The sequence below is a fragment of the Mauremys reevesii genome, linkage group 1, assembly GCF_016161935.1.
Source record: "Mauremys reevesii isolate NIE-2019 linkage group 1, ASM1616193v1, whole genome shotgun sequence".
Classification (NCBI taxonomy): Eukaryota; Metazoa; Chordata; order Testudines; family Geoemydidae; genus Mauremys; species Mauremys reevesii.
In genome coordinates, this window is record NC_052623.1 from 44062471 (window position 1) to 44084152 (window position 21682).

General features: G+C 45.3%; 1 protein-coding gene across 9 annotated transcripts in view; it reads left to right on the forward strand.

Moving 5' to 3' along the window:
• Positions 1-21682, forward strand: part of RNF17 (ring finger protein 17) — a 227700-nt gene that overhangs the window by 153854 nt on the left and 52164 nt on the right. For all 9 annotated transcript variants that reach the window (XM_039498951.1, XM_039498917.1, XM_039498969.1 and 6 more), the window contains one exon: positions 5607-5687. In XM_039498951.1, the coding sequence (XP_039354885.1) occupies positions 5607-5687 (81 nt within the window). The remainder of the gene's footprint in view (positions 1-5606; positions 5688-21682) is intronic.

Below are 21682 nucleotides of genomic sequence, written 5' to 3' on the forward strand. Positions count from 1 at the left end.
TGAGGAATTTTTTGAGCAGCAGCACGCTTAACCAGAGGATCATTTAATGCCAGCAGCTGTTTCATCCTCTTTCCCAGATGCAGCAGTGGTCCCATCCCAACTGGGTGAATACAAGAGCTTTCAGGACCTGTTCAGACAAATAGCTGATTCTCAGAATACCAGTTGAAGAGATACAAGAATCCTCTCCTAAACTCTTGGATATTCTCCATTCATGGCACTGCCTATTAACGAGACAGCTATAACCTTGGTGAACATTCAGTGCTGTAAAAAGACAAAATAGGAGGACTCTGTATTGTAATGGTTCTATCTCACCTGAAATCTTAATTACTTCCTGCATGCTGAATATATGGAAACATGCAGAAGTATGCATCCTGAGGGTTGAGAGTCGCAAACCATTCGTGTGGATCTAAAGATGAATTATAGAGGCCAGTGTTACCCTCCTGAACTTGAAGCAACAGATGGTGTTGAGTCCCTTCAAGTACAGAATTGGATGCCACCCTACCTTCTTCAATATTAGGCAGTAACTCGGACAGAACCCTTTTTCCTCTGTATAGGTAGGAACATCTTGTGTATCTTGGAACTGTAGAGGTGACTCCACCACCTGTTGTAACAGCCTTTCCTGAGGTGTCCCCCAAAATGGATGGGGAAGGTGAGATTGGGGATACCTGCTTTTCTGATTCACTGCTTGCTACTTCCCATGAGTAATAAATGAGGAGAGAAGCTGTGCAACAGATTGTGTAATCCCTTAGTTGATCATTTCTTTCTGTTGGTAGCTTTTCTCAGAATGCAACTCACCCTTATCATATAAATGACCAGAATATGGACTGAAATTTTTCTTCAAAGGGAGACTTAGATATGTATTGTCTGATGCATAGTTGAATACATTATACCAAGTTGTCTTAATGCTGATAATTGGTTGCTGGAGTGTTTCTACAGCTGTGGAGGAACTCTTCTGGCGGCCTGAGCTTAAGGGTGAAGCCAAGTCCCAGAGCCTCCACCAATAACATTGGACGGCCTCTGAATTCCATCTTTGGGGGCCATTAGCAATGAATTTGGAGAGAAGCTGCTAACAGAAACTTATCAGATAACAAATTTCTCATTGTTTGGGCAGGTAAGCTCTGGCTGTTGTTGAGTCTATCCAGTCTTGCCAATCAGCCTCAAAAAGATCCACATACAACTGTTTGGATTTTTCTGGGTCTCCTTGGACACATGGCTTCCTGCACGTTAGTCATGCAGAATGTAAGTTTACACTTGCGTTGTGTGCAGGGTTGACTAGAGTCTGCATACATACTGAGAAAACATCTTATGGATATGTCTCTGATGATCGCTCACAAATCTTATATCACTAAATTGGTGGAAAAACCTCAGTTTGGTGTACAAGGTTGTACCCTTTTCTCCAGTAAGACTTTGGTGACAAATGAGTTCCTCTTGGGATGGGGAGTGGAATGCACCTGGACCATCATCAGACACAAGACCAATGGACTTGCAAGGAGACTGAACGGTACATAAATATATTAGAGCTCAGAGCAGTTCACAGAGCCTGTGCTGTCTTCCTAGTCTTGATTAAAGGATTGACTTCCAGTTGGTGACCAAGACCATGGCTATGCTTTATACAAACAGGTAGGGAAGAACATGCTCATCTCTGCTGTGTCAGGAAGCATTTCAGCTATGGAACCAGTGCATATTGCATTGTGTATCTCTCAGAGCAATACATCTCCTCAGTCTTCAAAGTGCTCTAGCAGACCATGGATGGATGATCAAAGATTCGGTTGTACACAGTTTATATTCCGGGAATGGGGTCATCAATCATTAGAACTGCTTGTAATAAACAACAAAAAGTGTCTCGATTTCTGTTCCAGATAATTCCCAGGGTATTTGGAAACAACAGACAAGATGCTGCAGGATCATCATGATAGGGACTGCGTGGTTGAGGCAGTTTTGGTACCTAGGATTGAACCTATTGTTTTGTCCACCGAAACCTTTACCTCTTCTACCAGATTTAATATCTCAAGACAAAAGGAACATTTTGCATCCAAACCCAGTCTCCCTTTATCTCTCAGCCTGGCTGCTGGATGGATGTCATTCATAAAAGGTTTTGTTCTTTGGATGTCCAAAATATTTTGATACAAAGTAGGAAACAAACCTATGCAGCTGAATGGAAGAGATGTGGGATTTGGTGTGAACAGTGTCACATGCAACCCATTGACTTATTTTTAACTATCTTTGGAATATTTACTTCACTGAAGAACTTTGGATTGTTAAACAGCCCTCAGAGTGCACCTGGCAGCCATTTCTGCATACCATTCTCCTATCAAGAGTAGGGTTTTTTCCCCCATCTCATTATGGTTAAATACCATAAGTACCTAGTTTGGGTTTTTCCACCAGTAACAAAACCTCCCTCCATATGGGATCTTCATTGGTTTTGACAGGCTTAATTGGATCCTCATTTGAACCCTTGGCAACTTGTTCCTTATTATGCTTGTCTATGAAGACTTCCTTTTTTATAGCAATTGTACATCTGTCAGAAGTAGTGTGTAAATATACACTTTCACAGAAAGACCTCCCTATACAGTATTTCATAGGGATAAAGTATCATTCAGACTTCATCTCAAGTTCTTACTCAAGTAGTTAAACTTTCATTTAAGCCAAATGATCCACCCACCAATATATTCCCTAAACCATATTCTAATCAAGGAGAGGTTAGGCTGCATACTTTAGATGCTCACAAGACCTCTTTCCTTTTATTTGCAGAGGACCAAATCTTTCAGGTAGTTGCCTAAACTTATTCTGGCATTGCTGATTATCAACCCAAAGGCTATTCAAATGGGTTTTGGGTTGTATTGAAATCTCTTACAAACGAATTAGTCTAGATCCACCATCTCAGCACCCATCTCCTTCACATCAGGTCACTGTTTTCTAGTCACAAGAGTGGAAAATATATAATATATATATATATATATATATATATATATATATATATATATATATATATATATATATATATATATATATATATATATAATATATATATATATATATATATATATAAATGGATGAGCACTCAAAGAAAGGAAGAAGTTGCTTATATTATTACAGTAACTGGAATATTTTGAGATGTGTTGTCTATATGTAGTCCATGACCCATCTTTCTTCCCTGCTGCTATGGAATCCTATAAAACCTGGATTCCACAGTGGCGAAGTAACTGAGTGGCAATTGGGCCTACTGTCACCTTAATGGCCTTGGTACAGGAGCATGAAGACTCATAGGTACATGTGCAGCCCTAACGTACACTGCTGGTCAAAAGACTCAGATCTTGTGTGCCTGGGGTGCATGCACTCCCAGCAGTAGAGTACATATGGACAACACATCCCTAAGAACTCCAGTTACTGTAAGGTAGAGGTAACTTTTTAAATAACACGTTCCTACAGCATACAAATAGGTAGCAATACAAAATATATAGGGAAAACATTCACAAATGGCTTTTTATTAGGTTAAAAAAAAAAGGTTGCATTTTGAATGGTCTCTGCATCTCATGACTGCAGAATATACAGTATTCTGTAGAATTTAGCACTACTGTGCCAAGGAGTTCAGATCCAGTTTGCCACTACTGACTAAAAGATATAGCCAGTTGTTTGACTACATTTGTGGTTCATTATTAAAAATTGTTCAGGAGACCAAATAATTAAATTTATTCAACTTTATTGTCTAAAGACAAAACAATATAATACAAAAAGGAGGACATACCTACCCTCCTCCTGGGAAGCAGTTTTTAGATTGCCGCACGTTCAGCTTACCCAGAAGGTGTGCTTTGTTGAGCTGAATTTGATGGGTTAGCTTTTATGGCTCGCCACTGATTGCATCTGACCAGAAGATTTATAGGTTCTTATCAAATTCAGACTACCAAGTTCAAGAACTCAGAGAGTTCTCTAAATCAGGAGAGGACTCTCGGGGTGCTTGGCAAGAACGCGTACACTGAGGACAATACCAAATTGATAAAATCTTTGACGTTAACATAAAAATAAGAAATGCAATGAAACTTATAACTGCAAAACAGTAAAAGAATTCCAAAACTCCTGGTGCTAACATTTCTATTATAAGTACCTTAACCTAACATACTCACACCCTTCCTTGAGAGTCCGATAATAGGAGGTGAAGGACCAGCCTCATTCCTAGCATACCCGATTACATGATGGTGTTGGCTTCCTCAATGGTTAGGAATGCTGAGTAATTATACTATACTGCAAAAGCTGCGCTGATAGCATGATAGAAGATAGAAAAGATCTAAGAAGTAGAACTTAGTTTAAGAGCTTAAGACCCTAAGAAGTCTGAGAAGTTAAGAAGAAGAAAAAAACTAACTCCAAAGCAGGTAGAAGAAGAAGGTTTAAGAAAAGGATTCCCTTACAAGATATTTTATAGGATCCTGACCTATGTAATTCAGGCCCAACCTACTATGCCCAAATCTTATTTCTGTACCCTAAGAAATTTATGGGTACTCTTCTCCTATAGGTTAGTGGATTATGAAACTTACTTTCTAAATATATTAAGAATTATCTCACTCCAAAACGGCCAACCTAGGCTCTCTTGATGACCTCCAAATTGTGGTGTACCCTGCATTTAGCAACCGGTTGTAGAAGCCGGATAAACCTGTGATGTGATGTGGATAATTCTTCCCTTTGGTTCCCCAAAGTTCAGGAACCATTCTTATCTGTGCCAAAGGTTGCCAGCTTTTATGCTGACATATTTATAACTACTTCTACTTTTTGCTATATAGCAGATCTTACCAAATCTTACAGGCCGGTAGGCTTCTTGCATTTCAGAAAACACATGCCTCAACACATCCTAAATTCCAAGGAATTAATACTAATAAAATATAAGAATAAAATGGATTAATTTCAGAAAAAGAAACACATGAATTGATACTGCTGGCTGGAATAGTAGGATATAATAGCAAAATAATCCTATGGGGTACAGCTTCAAAGATACACATTTCAGCTAGTAGTATTTACAGTACGGTTTTGCAAGTTACAAAACTCTTTACACATCAGTTAAAGTTTAATCCACTAGTTTGTGCCATCTTTGTCCTTCATACCTCCCTATGGTTTCCCATACCTCGTTTTGAATATTACTTTACAAGTTGATGAGCCGTGTAAGTAGTCCCTAACAGTACTTGGTACAAAGTATTCATGCAGCTTTCCTTTGACAAATATTCTATTTTCTAATGCCAAAACTAAATTCAGCTTTGCAAAAAGTGTTGTGGGATGCTTGATGTGGGTGGAAAGAATTGTGGGAAGAGTATAATTCATTCATTTAACATAACTTCCCACAGTCCACCTATGTATAAGTATATTAGATTAATACCATGTACATAATATTTATTAATGTGATGTACTCTACAACTAACATATAGTTATTGGCTAATACCACATAGTGCACGAACTTTTAACTGTAGGAAGAGTGTCAAATAGGTTTTGGGTTGTATTAAGTAGACATTTGTATTATAGAATATTATGGTGAAAATATATACTGAGTACATGATTTAGTGCACTGCGCTTGTTGATCTTTAGAAGTGTTTGAGTTTTTTGTGTTTTTCCCTCTCACTAACTAGGTTGGAAATTTTTGGCAGCAGGATGCTGTAGAACTCCTTCAAGAACTACTGACAAAGAGAGTTGTTGAAATACATCTTCTGGTAACTTAACTTATGTTCAGACATAAGGAATAAAACTCTAAATGTGTTTTTCCCTTTAATGTATATTAGGCATACTTGATGGAAGGAATAAAACTAGTTGATTTTCCTGAACAAAGTAACTCCTACCTGGCTCAGGAGATATTTGTCACAGGTAGCATAACGACAGCACATTACATGATCTCTGCTTTAACTGTGACTCCTGTCACAATTTTTAGGCCTTCAGTGTTAATTTTTAAAGGTACCAAAGTTTATTTCTGTGGCTGTTACCACTGACTTTTACGAGTCCTTTGTAGCTTCATGTACCAACATTAGAACCCCTCCTTAACTCATGAGTAAGGCTACGATTCTGTCACAGAGGCCACGCATTCCATGATTTTTCACAACCTTTGTGACAGCTGCAGTGGCCCCAAGGCCAGCTGCACCAGCTGCTGCTTGGGAGAATCTGAGCAGCGGCCGGTGTGACTGGCCCCAGGGAGAGCTGGAGCAGTGTTCCTGGGAGCGGCCCCAGGGAGTGCCCAAGCAGCAGGCTGGTGTGACTGGCCTCAGGGAGCGCCAGAGTAGTGGTCCCTGGGGCCAGCCGCACCGGCCACTGCTGGAGTGGCCTCAGGACCAGCCACTTGGGCAATCACTGGGGCTAGCCACACCGGCCGCTGCTTGGGCAGTCCTGGTCAGCTGGGCCTGGGGTGCACCTGAAAAGCAGACAGTGGAGCTGGCCCCAGGGAGCGCCGGAGCAGTAGTAGTCCAGGGAGCGCCTGAGCAGCAGTCCTGGGGCTGCCCCAGGACTGGCTGCTACTGGAGTGGCCCCGGGGCCAACCACTTGGTTCGCTTCTTGGCCCCTCCCTGTGTGGCTGACCCCAGGGAGTGCCTGAGCAGTGGTCCCGGGGGCGGTCCTGGAGGCCATCAGGAGAGCAGTCCTTGGGTCTTTGGAGCACTGGGCCACCGGGTACAGTCAACCCCCCACCGCTGGAGCAGGGGGCCCCCAGATCAAAGGGGCCTCAGGAACAGAGATTTAGTCATGCGTATTTTTAGTAAGTCATGGACAGGCCACAGGCCGTGAATTTTTGTTTGTTACCCATGACCTGTCCATGACTTTTACTAAAAATACGCATGTCTAAATCTTAGCCTTACTCATCAGTTAATGTTAAGATTAAATGTCATCTTGCTTAAATGTATTTTTAATACTATTTGAAAAATTAAACACATTGCCATTTCAAATCACTTGTGACGTACTTAGGCATCTTAAGAAGTATAAACTGAGACGTGAGAGTGAAATGCTGGCTCATTCTCAGACAGGCAGTGTCTGAATGCCATTGCGTGGTGGGTATTTGCACACAGAGAACCAGACCTTTGTTGGAAGGAAGGAGGCCATATTTTCAATGCTGCCATCCCAACAGCAGATAGAGGTAGAATCCATGTTGGTTTCCTAATTTGCTTTAACATGTATACTGCCAACTCTATCAATGTGTAATGGGGTTAGGCTATTGTGGTGGTTGAAAGAACCACAACTTTGAATTCTTCTTCGAGTGATGGTCCCTATTCGTATTCCAAATGTGGGTGCACATGTGCCCCACGAGCCGGAAGTTTTCAGCAGCAGTTCCATTGACCCGCATGTGCGTCATACGTTTGCCTCATGCTCCAGGTGAGGTTATAAGAGGTTGTGCGGGGCGACACTCCTTCAGTTCCTTCTTACCGCCGTATGTTCAGAGTCAGAATTCTCTGTCCTCTGTGCTCGTAGCTACAAGAACACTCCACCAGAAGGTTATCTTCATAGAGGCAGTTCTCTGATCTCAGTCACATGGTAGATGTGAGTCTTCCCCACAGCCTTTTACATCTAAGCGCTGTGGGTGAAAGAAGCAGGCTGCAGACCCCTCTCACAAATCTTCTAAGAAGAGGGCAGGAATCCCCCCACAGCGAGCCCCGAGATAGCGGCAAGCAATCACCATCTCACTTGGTATTTTTGGCATCTCAGTCCGGCACTCATGGCTCACAGAAACTGCTTGTAATTGGTACCACTGACAGGCCCATGGACTCATGGGCACAGGTACCGAATCATTGGCACTGAGGGACAGGAGTAAGCACTCCTCTAAAAAGACGCTCTTGGTATGTGAGCCTGCATCAGTATCACCAGCGATGGCTCAATTGGCACAGGAGCGACCGGTGCAGACACTATCCAGTCTCCCTGGCACTGCCACAGATGCTAGGACCATTGGTACAAGCAGATCTCTGCCATTTAAAAGATGTCCACATGCCAGATGCACCTGAGTCCCCTCCTCTCCGTACCGAGACCTCTGCATCGAGCCTCTGCCAAGCATGGGAAATATCCCCATGGTCATGCCATGCTCCTCCGCTTTCCAGCAATAGTTCAGACAGCAAGCCAGAAGAGGTAGCATCACAGTATTCCTCCCAAGCTTCATACGGTGCTCACTATCAACAGACCTCAAGGGTATACCCAGATGGCCCCACCACTACCGTCCTGGTATGAGCACCACCAGGCTCTATGCCACCCCCCACCATATGCCGCCAAATTGGAACGCTTGGGCGGTGCACAGCCAACATGCCTCTTCAGTGCCGAGCCTTGCCTGAGAATCCTCAAGAGGCACTCTCTTGGCCACACCATCCAGGGATTCAGAACCGCCTCAAGACTTCAAGGAACAGGAAGCAGGTACCAAGGAGGAAGTGACTCCAAGGACCATATCCTCTTCCAGACAAAGCCATCATGCCTTCTCCACCATTTTTGACAGATGACTTTCATCTATTTTAAGAACTGACAAAGAGGGTGGCAGACACTCTCCTAATTCCACTGGAGGAAGTCATGGATACCCACAATCAACTCCTCCATTCTTTGGCCTCCTCAAAGATCGCTCTCCTGATTAATGAGGCCATTTAAAACCCATCAAAGACTGTATGGCAAACTGGGGCATCAATGGCCCCGACCTGCAAGCAAGTGGGCAAAAAATACTATGTCCTCATAAGGAAACAGAATTCCTATTCTCACAACCACCACCCAACTCCACAGTGGTGGATGCTGTCAACTCGTGTCCGACAACACTAGTCTAGGTCTTCTCCCTATGACAGGGATTGGAAGTGCCTTGATTTGTTTGGTAGAAAAGTGTACTCCTCAGCCACTCTACAGTTTCATATCATCAAGTACCAAGCCCTCACAATGAAATATGATTACATAAATTACTTGATGCTGAATGACTTTATGGAAAAGATGCCAGAAGCATAGAATGAGTCATTCAAGGCCATTATCCAGAAGGGCTAATTAGTGGCAAAGACATCTCTGCAATCTGCCCTTGACATGGCCAACACCGAGGCTAGATCCATCTCCACAGCTGTGGTGATGCAACGAGCATCATGGCTTCATTTGCCAGGATTCCTGAATGAGGTGCAGTCCACGGTTGAGGACCTTCCCTTTGAGGGCACAAAGCTCCTTGTCGAGAATACTGACATCTACCTTCACACCCTGAAAGATTCCAGGGCTACCCTCCAGCCACTGGGTATCTGTACACCGGGACAAAAGACAATTTAGTCCCCAATCCCAGCAAAACCACACACGTCTCAGTACCAAATTCAACACAGTTATGAGCTGTAAAGAAAGAAATTAAAATTCCCTAAACAGAAACCATCTGGCCCGTAATCTTTGTCTCAGCCCTCTACATCTGCCACTTTTGATGGGCAGGTCAAGGCTTGGTTAGACCACTCTCCCTGACTGACGCATCCAACCATGGTTCCACACCCATTTGGCCATCAATTGGCAGCATTCCGCAGTGCCTGGGGATGGATAACATCAGTATGATGGGTCCTAAAGATTGTCTGAACCCCTTCCACAACACCCTTCCCGGTCCCTCTTTAGGGACCCTTCTAACAAGAGTTTACTACGACACAAGATACATCACCTCCTCCAGATAGGAGCCATAGAACCAATACTCAGCATCTGAGGCAAGGGGTTCTACTCTTATGTCCTAATACCAAATGGAAGGGAAGTTGGAGACCCCCACTAGACCTCAGAGCTCTCAAGAAGTTTGTCAAGGCTCAAAAATTCAAGATCGTCACCTTATCGATCATTCCAGCATTGGAAGAGGGAGACTGGTTTTTGGCCCTCGACCTCCAGGATGCCTATTTTCCCATTTTGATCCTACCATCTCATAGACAGTTTTTCAGACTCACTCTGGGACACGACCACTACCAATACAGAATACTCCTCTTCGGGCTACCATCGGCCCTGCGGGTATTTTCCAAGGTTCTGTCAGTGGTGGCCACTCATTTATGCTCTCAAGAGATGATGATGATTTACCCATGCTTGGACAATTGTGTGCTCAGAGCCTGATCTCTCCAGGAGGCTCATCAAGTGACCAATACTATGATACATTTGTTTACAGAACTGGTCTACAGATCAACATCCAGATGTCAACCCTCCAGTGCAGTGCCTGGAATTCATAGGGGCCAACCTCAATGCATTACAGGCCAGAGCACTCTTACCTCAACACAGGTTCCTATCCTTAGTCACACTCCTAGGCACCATTCAAAGCTGCCCACAAATACCAGCCAGATTTTGCCTCCAGCTCTTGGGACATATGGCAGCAGGCACGGCCGTGATACTTCATGCCAGGCTCCACATGCAATGATGCCTCTAAATACGGTTCGGCTCTGTTTACAGACCGAACAAATACAGATTGGACAAATCCCTGGCACTACCCACCAGGATAAAAAAACTCAAAGTGGTGGAAGGATCCAGCCAATGTTTGCAAAGGGATCCCCTTCTTACTAACATCAGTCATTGCTTCTCACCACCAACGCATCACTCATAGTGTGCGGCGTGCACCTAAACAGCTTCACGACACAAGGCAAATGGTCACCCACAGAGATATCCTCCATATCAGTCTCCTCAAGCTGAGTGTGGTCAGGAATGCCTGTGTTCATTTCCTCCTGCTCATCACGGGATCACACACAAAGACCTTGACAGACAACATTGACTGTATATACTACATCAATCGGCAGGGAGGAGTCAGATCGCCCTCCTTATGTTCAGAAGCAATGAGATTATAGAATTGGTGCATCACCCACAATGTTGCACTATCCGCAGCGTAACTCCCAGGTACACAAAACTCGATAGCAGATGGTCTCAGTTGGAAATTCCCACATGACCACGAGTGGGAGATACACCTGTCAGTACTTTACAACGTATTTAGATAGAGGGGGAAACTGTCTACATATCTGTTCGCCACTTACCTGAACAAGAAGTGTCCGGCGCAGGGATGGGACAACACTCCTTAGGCAATGCTCTCCTCCTTCCCTGTGACAGGGACCTTCTCTATTCCTTCTCTCCATTTCCCCTAATGTTGAAGGTCCTGCTGAAAATAAAAAGGGACAGAGCTTGCGTCATTCTGATCGCTCCTACGTGGCCAAGACAGACCTGGTACCCTTACCTGTCACAGCTTGCGACATGTCCACCAATCTCTCTCCCAGCCATTCCACACCTCCTCTCATGGACTAAAGGATATACCCAATATCCCAACCTGGGGTTCTCCACCCTAAGGCATGGCTCCTGTTCGATTTCAACACCTAGAAAATTCCTGTTCAAGAGAGGTACAAGAGGTTCTACTACACAATAGAAAGTCCTCGACATAGCACACTTACCTGGAGAAATGGTCCAAGTTTCAGATTTGGTGCACATTCCAACAAATCTCCCTAGCATCTGCAACTCTTTCGCATATCCTAGACGATGCTTTAAGCCTAAAATGGTCCAGACTATCTCTGAGCTCTCTCAGGGTCCACCTACAGCTATTATAGCCTTTCACTAGCCTATAGACCTATACTCAGTGTTGTCACACCCAGCTACAGAAATGTTCCTCAAGGGCATAGTAAACCTCTTCCCTCTGCCTCAACTTCCGACCCCCATGTGGGACCTGAACCTTGTATTAAAAGAATTGATTAGGCCCCCCTTTGAACCCATGGCCACCTGTTCACTAACATACCTATCCATGAAAACAGCTTTCCCTACCTCAGACAGGAGAATAGGAGAAATAGCAGCTCTGATGATGCATCCTCCTTACACGGTATTTTTTCCAGACAGGGTTATGCTCAGACCACATGCAATATTCATTCCTAAAGTAACTTCTCACTTTCACATGAATCAGTTGATTCACCTTCCAATCTTCTACTCCAAGCCTCACCAAAACAACAGAGAGGCGTTATTGCATATCCTAGATGTCAGGAGAGCCCTGGCCTTCTACCTGGACAGGACAAAGGCTTTCAGGATGTCCCCTAGGCTTTTTTCTCCACAACAGAAAGATCCAAGGGCTGAGCAATATCACCCCAGACTTTCTAAGTGGCTCTCAAACTGTATCAGACATTGTTACTAAGTTCGTAGTGTGACCCCTCCAGATGCCATTCATACACACTTCAAAAAATCAGTCTCTTTATCTATTGCCTTCCTCAAGGATGTCCCTATCTCAGAGATCTGTAGAGCGGCGATGTGGGTGTCAGTCCACAATTTTGCAAAACAGTATGTGATCACTGGGGACTCTGCCTCTGACACCATCTTCAGCTCCACAGTGCTGTCATTTGTAACAGACCTGACTCCAAAGTCCCAACCCTCCAGAAGTGGTACTGCTCAGGAGTCACCTACAGTGATGTACCCAAAGGGACACTACTTGAAGAAGTTTACTCACCTTGTGCAGTAATAATGGTTCCTCAATATGTGTGTCTGTATGGGTGCTCTACACACCCTCTTCTCTCCTCTACTTTGGAGTTCTTGACTTGATTCTGCAGTAGAGAAGGAACTGAGAAGGGTTGTCCCACTCACACTGGCTAGCCTCATGGCACAGCACAAAGACTACCAAAGTTCTCCGATCATCAGCACAGGGACGCAAACACGCCTATAGTGGAGCACTCATAGGGACAGACATCTCAAAGAACCATTGTTACTACACAAGGTGAGTAACTTCTCCCCTGTGTCCCGATGCAGAGCAGAGTCCTGGCCACAACTGCTGCACTAGGCAGAGTATGCTCAAGCACCGTTGCCCTGGTAAAAATACCCTTGGGGCCCTCCATAGCCCCAGGACCCAACCCCCTGGGCACAGTGGCCACCCTGGGATCTGTACCACTGCCCATGTCCACCTTCCCAGGCCTCACACCCTTCTGTCTTGGCTCCTGCACTAGAACCATCCATTCACACCCTGAAGCAGAGAGAGAAAGAGAGCAGAGAGAGAATGCTAGAACCATCCATTCACACCCAGAAGCAGAGAGAGAATGAGGCATTGTTGGGATCATTGGAGCCAGTACCAATGATCCCAACAATACCTCATTCTCTCCCAACAAAGCTCTGATTCCTCTAGCCCTTTTGCCTTCTGGTGACCATCACCTATACCAAGAGCTGTTACAATGGGTTGCTCTAGACTTGGGCATATCCCTGGAGGAAATCCAGGACCAACCCCACCAACTGTTGGACATCCTTCAGCCCAGGGGACCTATAAAGACACAATCCTCCAGCCTGCATGGGCATTCTGGCACACACCGGCTTTGTAAAATTTTAGGACTGGAAGAGTCCTCAGGAGGTCTAATAGTCCAGTCCTCTGCACTCAAGGCAGGACTAAGTATTATCTAGGCCATCCCTGACAAGTGTTTTGTCTAACCAGCTCTTAAAAATCTCCAATGATAGAGATTCCACAACCTCGCTAGACAATTTTTTCCAGTACTTAACTACCCTGATAGGAAATTTTCCCTAATGTCCAACCTAGACTGCCCTTTCTGCAGTTTAAGCCCATTGCTCCTTGTCCTACCCTCAGAGGTAAAAGAAAACAATTTTTCTTCTTTGAGTAGTGTCCCTCTTGGTGCTTCACTTTAGGTGTTTTTGCACCCCTGCACTTGTAATTAGATTTGTAGTAGCACTGCCTGGTTGGATCACACATGCACTGTCCCCATCTTGCACAACTTCTGCTAGTTACATAGCACCATGCGCCAACCCTCTTTCTCTCTCGCCTCCCTCTCCCCCGCACAGTTCCTTCTCTACCTCCTTTAGGTATAGCATTTAGAGCCATCATCTCCGAGGGGCATCTTCTTGCTAGAACAGCATTACAAGCTTCACTGAATTCCACAGATACCGCAGTGTGGTCTGTAGCCACAGCTGTAGTTAGGTGACATGCATTCTGGCTACACAGCTCTGGTTTTCCCAGAGAAGTACAATCGATAGTCAAGGATCTTCTGTTTGAAAACTGTAAACTATTGCAGCTAAAACTGTGTCCCTTCATATGTTGAAGGACTCCAGACTGATGCTGAAGTCCCTGGGCATTTACACACCTATGAACAAGAAAAAAGAGGACAACTACACAGGCAGTACGACCCACAGAGACAGAGATCCGCAAGATGACACCAGCCCCAGCCTTCAACATCATAGCATCCTCCATCAAAACAACAATTTTGAGGTTTTGGTCCAAGATTCCCACAGTTTCAAGTTCTGGAAACACCTGCTACCTCCCATCCATTCAGAGACTGACCCCATTTCACCCAGCCTGGTAGAGCATCACGTCAGACAGATGGGTATTAGAAATAATTGATAATGGCTAATCCATTCCATTTACCTCCATCCCCCCTACCCACCATACCTCCCTGTCCCTCTTCAGGGATCCCTCTCACAAACATGTACTGTGACAGGAAGTAAACCACCTCATACATCTAGGTGCAGTAGAACCATACCAACACAACACAGAGGGAGGGGATTCTATTCACATTACTTCCTAACCCAGAAAAAACTGAAGGATGGAGGCCCATTCTTGATATAAGAAAACTCAACAAATTTGTGAAGATCCAATACTTCAGGATGGTCACATTGGCAACCATAATTCCAGCACTGGAAAAAGGGGATTGGTTCTCCGCCATCAACCTCCAGGATGCATATTTTCATATAACAATACATTAATCACACAGGAGGTTCCTCAGGTTTGTTCTAGGAGCAGACCAGTTTCAGTACAAAGTACTGCCTTTTGGACTATCCACTGCCCCATGGTTATTTTTGAAAGTCTTCATGGTGGTGGCAGCTCACCTCCACAGACAAGGGATCATAATATTCCCCTATTTGGATGATCATTTGCTGAAAGCATCAACAGCATAGGGCACTAGAAGCTACTCTTTTCACACATCTTGGGCTACACAGTAATTGTTTACACACATCCAAGGCTGCGAATAAATGCACAGTAATCAACATTAACACCTGTGCAGAAACTGGAGTTCATCGGAGTCTACCTCAATTCTCTGGAGGCTACAGCCTCTCTGCCCCAACAGTTCACGATGTTACTCAATTTGATCTCCACAACATTAGACAGTCCCCAGACATCAGCTAGGACTTGCCTACAACTGTTGGGCCACATGTCTGCAACGATGTTCATCATCCAACACACTCAACTGCATATGCAATACCTGCAAGCCTGGGTCCAGACAGTCTGTGTCCTGCACAGACATGGTATAAACAAATGCCTCACGATGCCAAACAAAGTAAAAAAACTCACTACAGTGGTGGACACAACCAAACAATGTTTGTGCAGGAGTCCCCTTTGTACAGAAGCCTCCAACAATGATACTCACTATAGACTGCTCCCTACTAGGTTGGGGGGCACACTTAACACACTCACACTGTCCAAGGCCATTGGTCCCTGTTGAAATCCCTCCTACATATAAATTTACTGGAGCTACAGGCGGTTTGCAATGGCTGCTCCCATTTCCTACCTATGATTAAGAACAAAACCATAAAGATCTTCACAGACAACAATGCTTGCATGTTCTATATAAACTGGCAAGGGGGGCATGTTCACACACTCCATGGGCGGAAGCCATGCTACTTTGGATCTGGTGCATCAGTTACAACATCAACATCTCAGCCTCCTACATATCAGGATGCCAGAAAACCACTGTAGATGTGCTAAGCAGAAAACTTTCCCAGGACCATAAATGGGAAATGGACCCCCGAGTACTATGGAATATATTCAAACATTGGGAGTTCCCAACTATAGACTTTTTTGTGAGAGGTAAGGGACAGTCTGTTAAATAGTCTAGACCAACTACTCAACATGCATACCTACACAAATGGAGGAGATTCACTATATGATGCCAAAATAAACACATCATGGTGGTCTCCTCTATCTCTGGTGCTGGACTGTATATTGGAACTTAAGAAATCGGGTCTTTCCATAAGCTCAATCAGAGTACACCTCAAAGCTATTAAAGGTTCCACCATGAGTTACTGATTTTTCTCATCCAATCAGCAAGCATTTTCTTAAGGGCCCTCGTAACATTTATCCCAAAATACAAACCTCTACTTCATCATGGGACCTTAATCTAGTTCAGCAGTTCTCAAACTATGGGTCGGGACCCTGAAGTGGGTCGCAACCCCATATTAATGGGGTCACCAGGGCTGGCTTAGAGTTGCTGGGACCCAGAGCCGAAGCCCAAGCCCCACCACCCAGGACTGAAGCCCAATAGTTTCAACCTTGGGCGGCAGGGCTAGGCTACAGGCCCCCTGCCTGGGGCTGGAGCCCTTGGACTTTGGCTTTGTCCCCCCTAAACTCCCCAACACTCCCACATAGGGCGGTGGGGCTCAGGCTTCAGTCCCCCCTTCTGGTGTCATGTAGTAATTTTTGTTGTCAGAATGGGATCGTGGTGCAATGAAGTTAGAGAACCCCTGATCTAATGTTAGGGGCTTTACTGGACAACCATTTGAACCATTAGCGACATATTCACTACTCCACCTTTTAATGAAGGTGGCCTTCCTCATCACCATCATGTCTGCCAGACGGGTGGGGGAGCTAGGGGACCTCGTGGGACACCCATACACAACATTCTTCAAAAATAAGATGACCTTAAGAACGCATCCCAAGTTCTTAAACTAAGATTGCCTCCTTATTCCATCTGAATCATCCCATTCATCTCCCATTGTTCTTCCCAAAACCCCATGGGAATAAACAAGAAGCAGCACTCCACACCCTGGACGTTCAAAGCGTGCTAGCCTTTTACATCAAGAGAACAAAGGCTTTTTTAAAAGTCAACAAAATTATTCCTCTCCATCACCGAACTCTCAAAAGGAGACGCCATATCTAAACAGACTGTCTAAATGGATCTCCAGATGCATTGACTTTTGCTATCGTCAGCAACAGCTTTAGTCCCCACCGGAGACCCACACATATTCCACCAGTTCTCTATCTGCTTCGATAGCCTTTCTTAACAATGTACCCATTATGAACATCTACAAAGCAGCAGCCTGGGTGTCAGCCTGTACATTCACACAACGTTCTGCATTAGAGCAGCATTCATCATCAGATGCTCTAGCCACCTAAAGTGGAGCTCCCATAGGGACACACCTCCAAGAAGAAGAGAAAGTTACTCACCCTGTGCAGTAACTGAGGTTCTTTGAGATGGTTGTCCCTGTGTGTGCTCCATTACCCTACCTCCTCCCCTCTTCTTTGGAGTTTTCACATTAAATACTCTGTGGTAGAGACAAAACTGGAAGTAGGGTGTTGGTTGCACGGTGCTACGTAACTGCCTGAGGCAGTGCGAGATGGTGCACCCACAGAGACAACCATCTTGAAGAACCTTAGTTACTGCACAGGATGAGTAATTTTCTCTTTTCTCTCTCCGTATAACAAACTTTTATGTACTTGAAAACTGTTATGTCCCGTCCCCCACTCAGTCGTCTCTTCTACACACTAAACAAACCCAATTTTTTCAATCTTCCCTCATAGGTTATGTTTTCCAGACTTTTAATTTTTATTGTTGTTGTTCTCTGAACTTTCTCCGAGAATGATGGTTGGTTTGGTTTTTTGCAACAGCATTACACTGTTGACTCATTTAGCTTGTGATGCACTGTGACCTCCTGATCCCTTTCCATAGTACTCCTTCCTAGGCAGTCATTTCCCATTTTGTATATGTGCAACCGATTACTTCCTCAGTGGAGTACAATGTACCCCCACACCTAAGAGGTTGGAACACTAGTACTTTGTCCTGTTTGAGGAGGCTGACTTCCCCCCCCCTCGTACCCCTCCCGGAACACTTCCACCCCCACTTCACTAGTGGTGCATGCAGTGACTGAACAGGTGAGACAGCACTCACATGCCTCCACCCTCTTGGATAGGGCAGCGAAATACCTTGACCTTCTGGGCCATAAGGCATACATTTCTGTGGCCACGCAATTCCACATCTCTAACAAGCAGGCTCTGCTAGTGAAGTTTGACTTTAATAACTATGCCAAGCTAACAGAGTTCCTGGAGAATCTGCTGCAGGACAAATAGCAGTGTTTCCAGGCCCTGGTGGAGGAAGGTCACCTGATGGCCAAGGTCAGCCTCCAAGCTGTGGTGGATGCATCCTCCCACTCTCTCACCACGGGTTTCATCATGCAATGCGAGTCCTGGCTGCAATCCTCTGGCTTCCTCAGGAAGGTCCAGACCACCATCCAGTACCGTCCCATTGATAAGAACAAGCTATTCTCCGCAAAGACAGATGAGTCCCTCCACTCTTTGAAGGACTTGACTGATGTTCCTGTCTCTCGGGATATAGAATCGTAGAAGATTAGGGTTGAGAAAGACCTCAGAATGTCATCTAGTCCACTCCCCTGCTCAAAGCAGGACCAACCCCAACTAAAATCATCCCAGCCAGGGCTTTGTCAAGCCGGGCCTTAAAAACCTCTAAGGATGGAGATTCCACCACCTCCCTAAGTAACCCATTCCATTGTTTCACCCCCCTCGTAGTGAAATAGGTTTTCCTAATATCCAACCTAGACCTCCCTCACTGCAACTTGAGACCATTGCTCCTTGTTCTGTCATCAGCCTCCACTGAGAACAGCCTAGCTCCATCCTCTTTGGAACCCCTGCCAGGTAGTTGAAGGATGCTATCAAATCCTCCCTCACTCGTCTCTTCTGCATACTAAATAAGCCCAGTTCCCTCAGCCTCTCCTCATAAGTCCCCCAGCCCCTTAATCATTTTCGTTGGACAATGGACAATGGCTTTGCAATCACATCAGCCAACTTTCTCAGCGCCCTCAGATGCATTGCATCCATCCCCATGGACTTGTGCACGTCCAGCTTTTCTAAATAGTCAACCTGTTCTTTAACTTGTTCATATACACGTTGGCACTTTGCCAGAAGCAACAGAGACCACCTTTCTGGCCACACTCCCTATGCCCCATACAACATCCTCTACCCTTGGTATCAGGAGCCTGCATGGCACCACCCCCAGTGCCCAGGGCGTCTACTCCCCGTACTTTCTCAACCTGATCTCCAACTACTACTACTACTTGATCTCCAACTACTCAATATATATTATCAGGAAAACCAGGTTCTGTATATCACTTCCATCATCCCCTCCCTCTCCCAGGGGGCATAGCTCTCGACGTGAAGAATGTGTACTACCACATCGACATCCATCTGGCCCACCACAGGCTTCTTTGCTTCCACGTGGGTGACAACCACTACCAGTTCAGACTTCTCCGCTTTGACACTGCGATGGCCCCAAGAGTCTTCACCAAAGTCTTTGTGGTCATGGCTGCTCCAACTAAGACTTTTGAGGTGGTACTCTGTGTTCTGGTTCTTAGATGACTGGCTTCTGGTGGCACCATCCCTCCCCAAGATGGCATTGGCCATCCGTCCTCTCCGCTCGCTTCTCACCACTCTCAACGTCTGTTTCAATGAGGAGAAATCTGTGCTTATCCTGATGCAGACAGTTCACTTAATCAGAGCATGCCTGGATTCTGTAGCAACTCAGGTCTTTCTCCTGGCAGGCCATTTCGCTGCCCTGATGGCCCTACACTACAACCCACACACCACAGTGCGCCGCTGTCTCTCTCTCCTTGGGCATATGGCAGCCTGCACCCATGTGACTCTGCATGCCCATCTGCACATGCTCTGTCTACAGCTGTGGCTCCTGTCAATCTGCAGACCACACTTCGACTACCTGGCCACCACACTGATTGTCTCATGTCCAGGCCTCCCTCACATGGTGGACCAACCCTTTCAAGATAAGTACCTCCTTTGCCACTCCTTTTCCAACCACCAGCCTCTCCATGGACGCCTCCCTAGCCAGTTGAGGTGCCCACCTGGGCAGCCATGCCACCCAAGGGGCTTGGACTCAGCATGAAACCGGCATACATATCAATATCCTGGAGATTTAGGCGGTCTGCCATATGTTCCTGCCCCTTATCTGAGCTCTCCACATTCAATTCCTTTCTGACAATACCACTGTGGTGGCATACATAAACAGGCAGGAGGGCACCAAGTCCTAGTCGCTTTGTGCAGAGTCTATCCACTTCTGGAACTGGTGTATCCACCAGAATGTCATACTCCATGTGGCATACCTCCTGCAAGTGCAGAACTCTCTTCGGGCACACTTGGATGGACCTGGTATCTCAATTACAAGTGAGAGCTACACAATCCCACTCTCCGTTCCATCTGCCATGCCTGGGGCACCCTTCACTGGGTCTTCTTCACCACTCACAAAAACTGCAAGTTTCCCCTTTACTGCTCCTGGGGGTCCATGGAGCATAATTCCCAGGGCAATGTTCTCCTCCTTCTGTGGTGGGACAGGTCTCTGCTATGCCTTCCCCCATTCCCCAAATACTGCACAGGATCTGCTGCAATTGAGCCACAACCCTACTGATAGCTCTGTTTTGCTCTGATAGTTCTGGTTTTCATACTCTCCGCCCGCCCCTCAATCTACTTCCTCACACTGCCAGACCTCCTCACCCAGTAACAGGGCAGAGTCCAACATCCCAGCCCAGGCCCAGTTCGCCTCACAGCCCGTGTTTTTGGATGGGACTCACATGTAAACAGCCTGCTTGACATCGGTACATCACATACTTAAACAGCAGATGAGAACATAAGAACTGCCCTACTGAATCAGACCAAAGGTCCATGTAGTCCAGTATCCTGTCTTCCGACAGTGGCCAATGCCAGGTACTTCAGAGGGAATGAAGAGAACAGATAATCATCAAGTGATCCATCCCCTGTTGCCCATTCCCAGCTTCTGGCAAACAGAGGCCAGGGACACCATCCCTGCCCACCCTGGCTAATAACCACTATCCTCCATGAATTTATCTAGTTCTTTTTTTGAACTCTGCTGTAGTCTTGGCCTTCACAACATCCTCTGGCAGAGAGTTCCACAGGTTGACTGTGCATTGTGTGAAAAAATAATTCCTTTGGATTGTTTTAAACCTGCAGCCTATGAATTTCATTTCGTGACCCCAGGTTCTTGTGCTATGAGAAGGAGTAAATAACACTTCCTTATTTACTTTCTCCACACCAGTCTTGATTTTATAGACTTCTATCAAATCCCTCCTTAGTTCCTTTTTCAAACTGAAAACTCCCAGTCTTATTAATCTCTCCTCATATGGAAGATGTTCAATACCCCTAATCATTTTTGTTCCCCTTTTCTGTACCTTTTCCAATTCCAGTATATCTTTTTTTTTTTTTTGAGATGGGGTGACTTCATGCAGTATTCAAGATGTGGGCGTACCATGGATTTATATAGAGGCAACATATTTTCTGTCTTACTATCTATTGCTTTCCTAATGATTCCAAACATTCTTTTAGCTTTTTTGACTGCCACTGCATATTGAGTGGGTGTTCCCAGAGAACTATCCACAATGACTCCAGGATCTCTTTCTTGAGTGATAACGGGCTAATTTAGACCCTATCATTTTATATGTATAGTTGGGATTGTTTTCCAATGTTTATTACTTTGCACTTATCAACATTGAATTTCATCCGCCATTTTGTTGCCCAGTCGCCCACTTTTGTGAGATCCCTTTGTAACTCTCCACATTCTGCTTTTCACTTAACTATCTTGGGTAGTTTTGTATCATCTGCAGATTTTGCAACCTCCTGTTTACCCTTTTTTCCAGATTGTTTATAAATATGTTGAACAGTACTGGTCCCAGAACAGACCCCCTGGGGGACACCAATTTTTACTTCTCTCCATTCTGAGACCTGACCATTTATTCCTACCCTTTGTTTCCC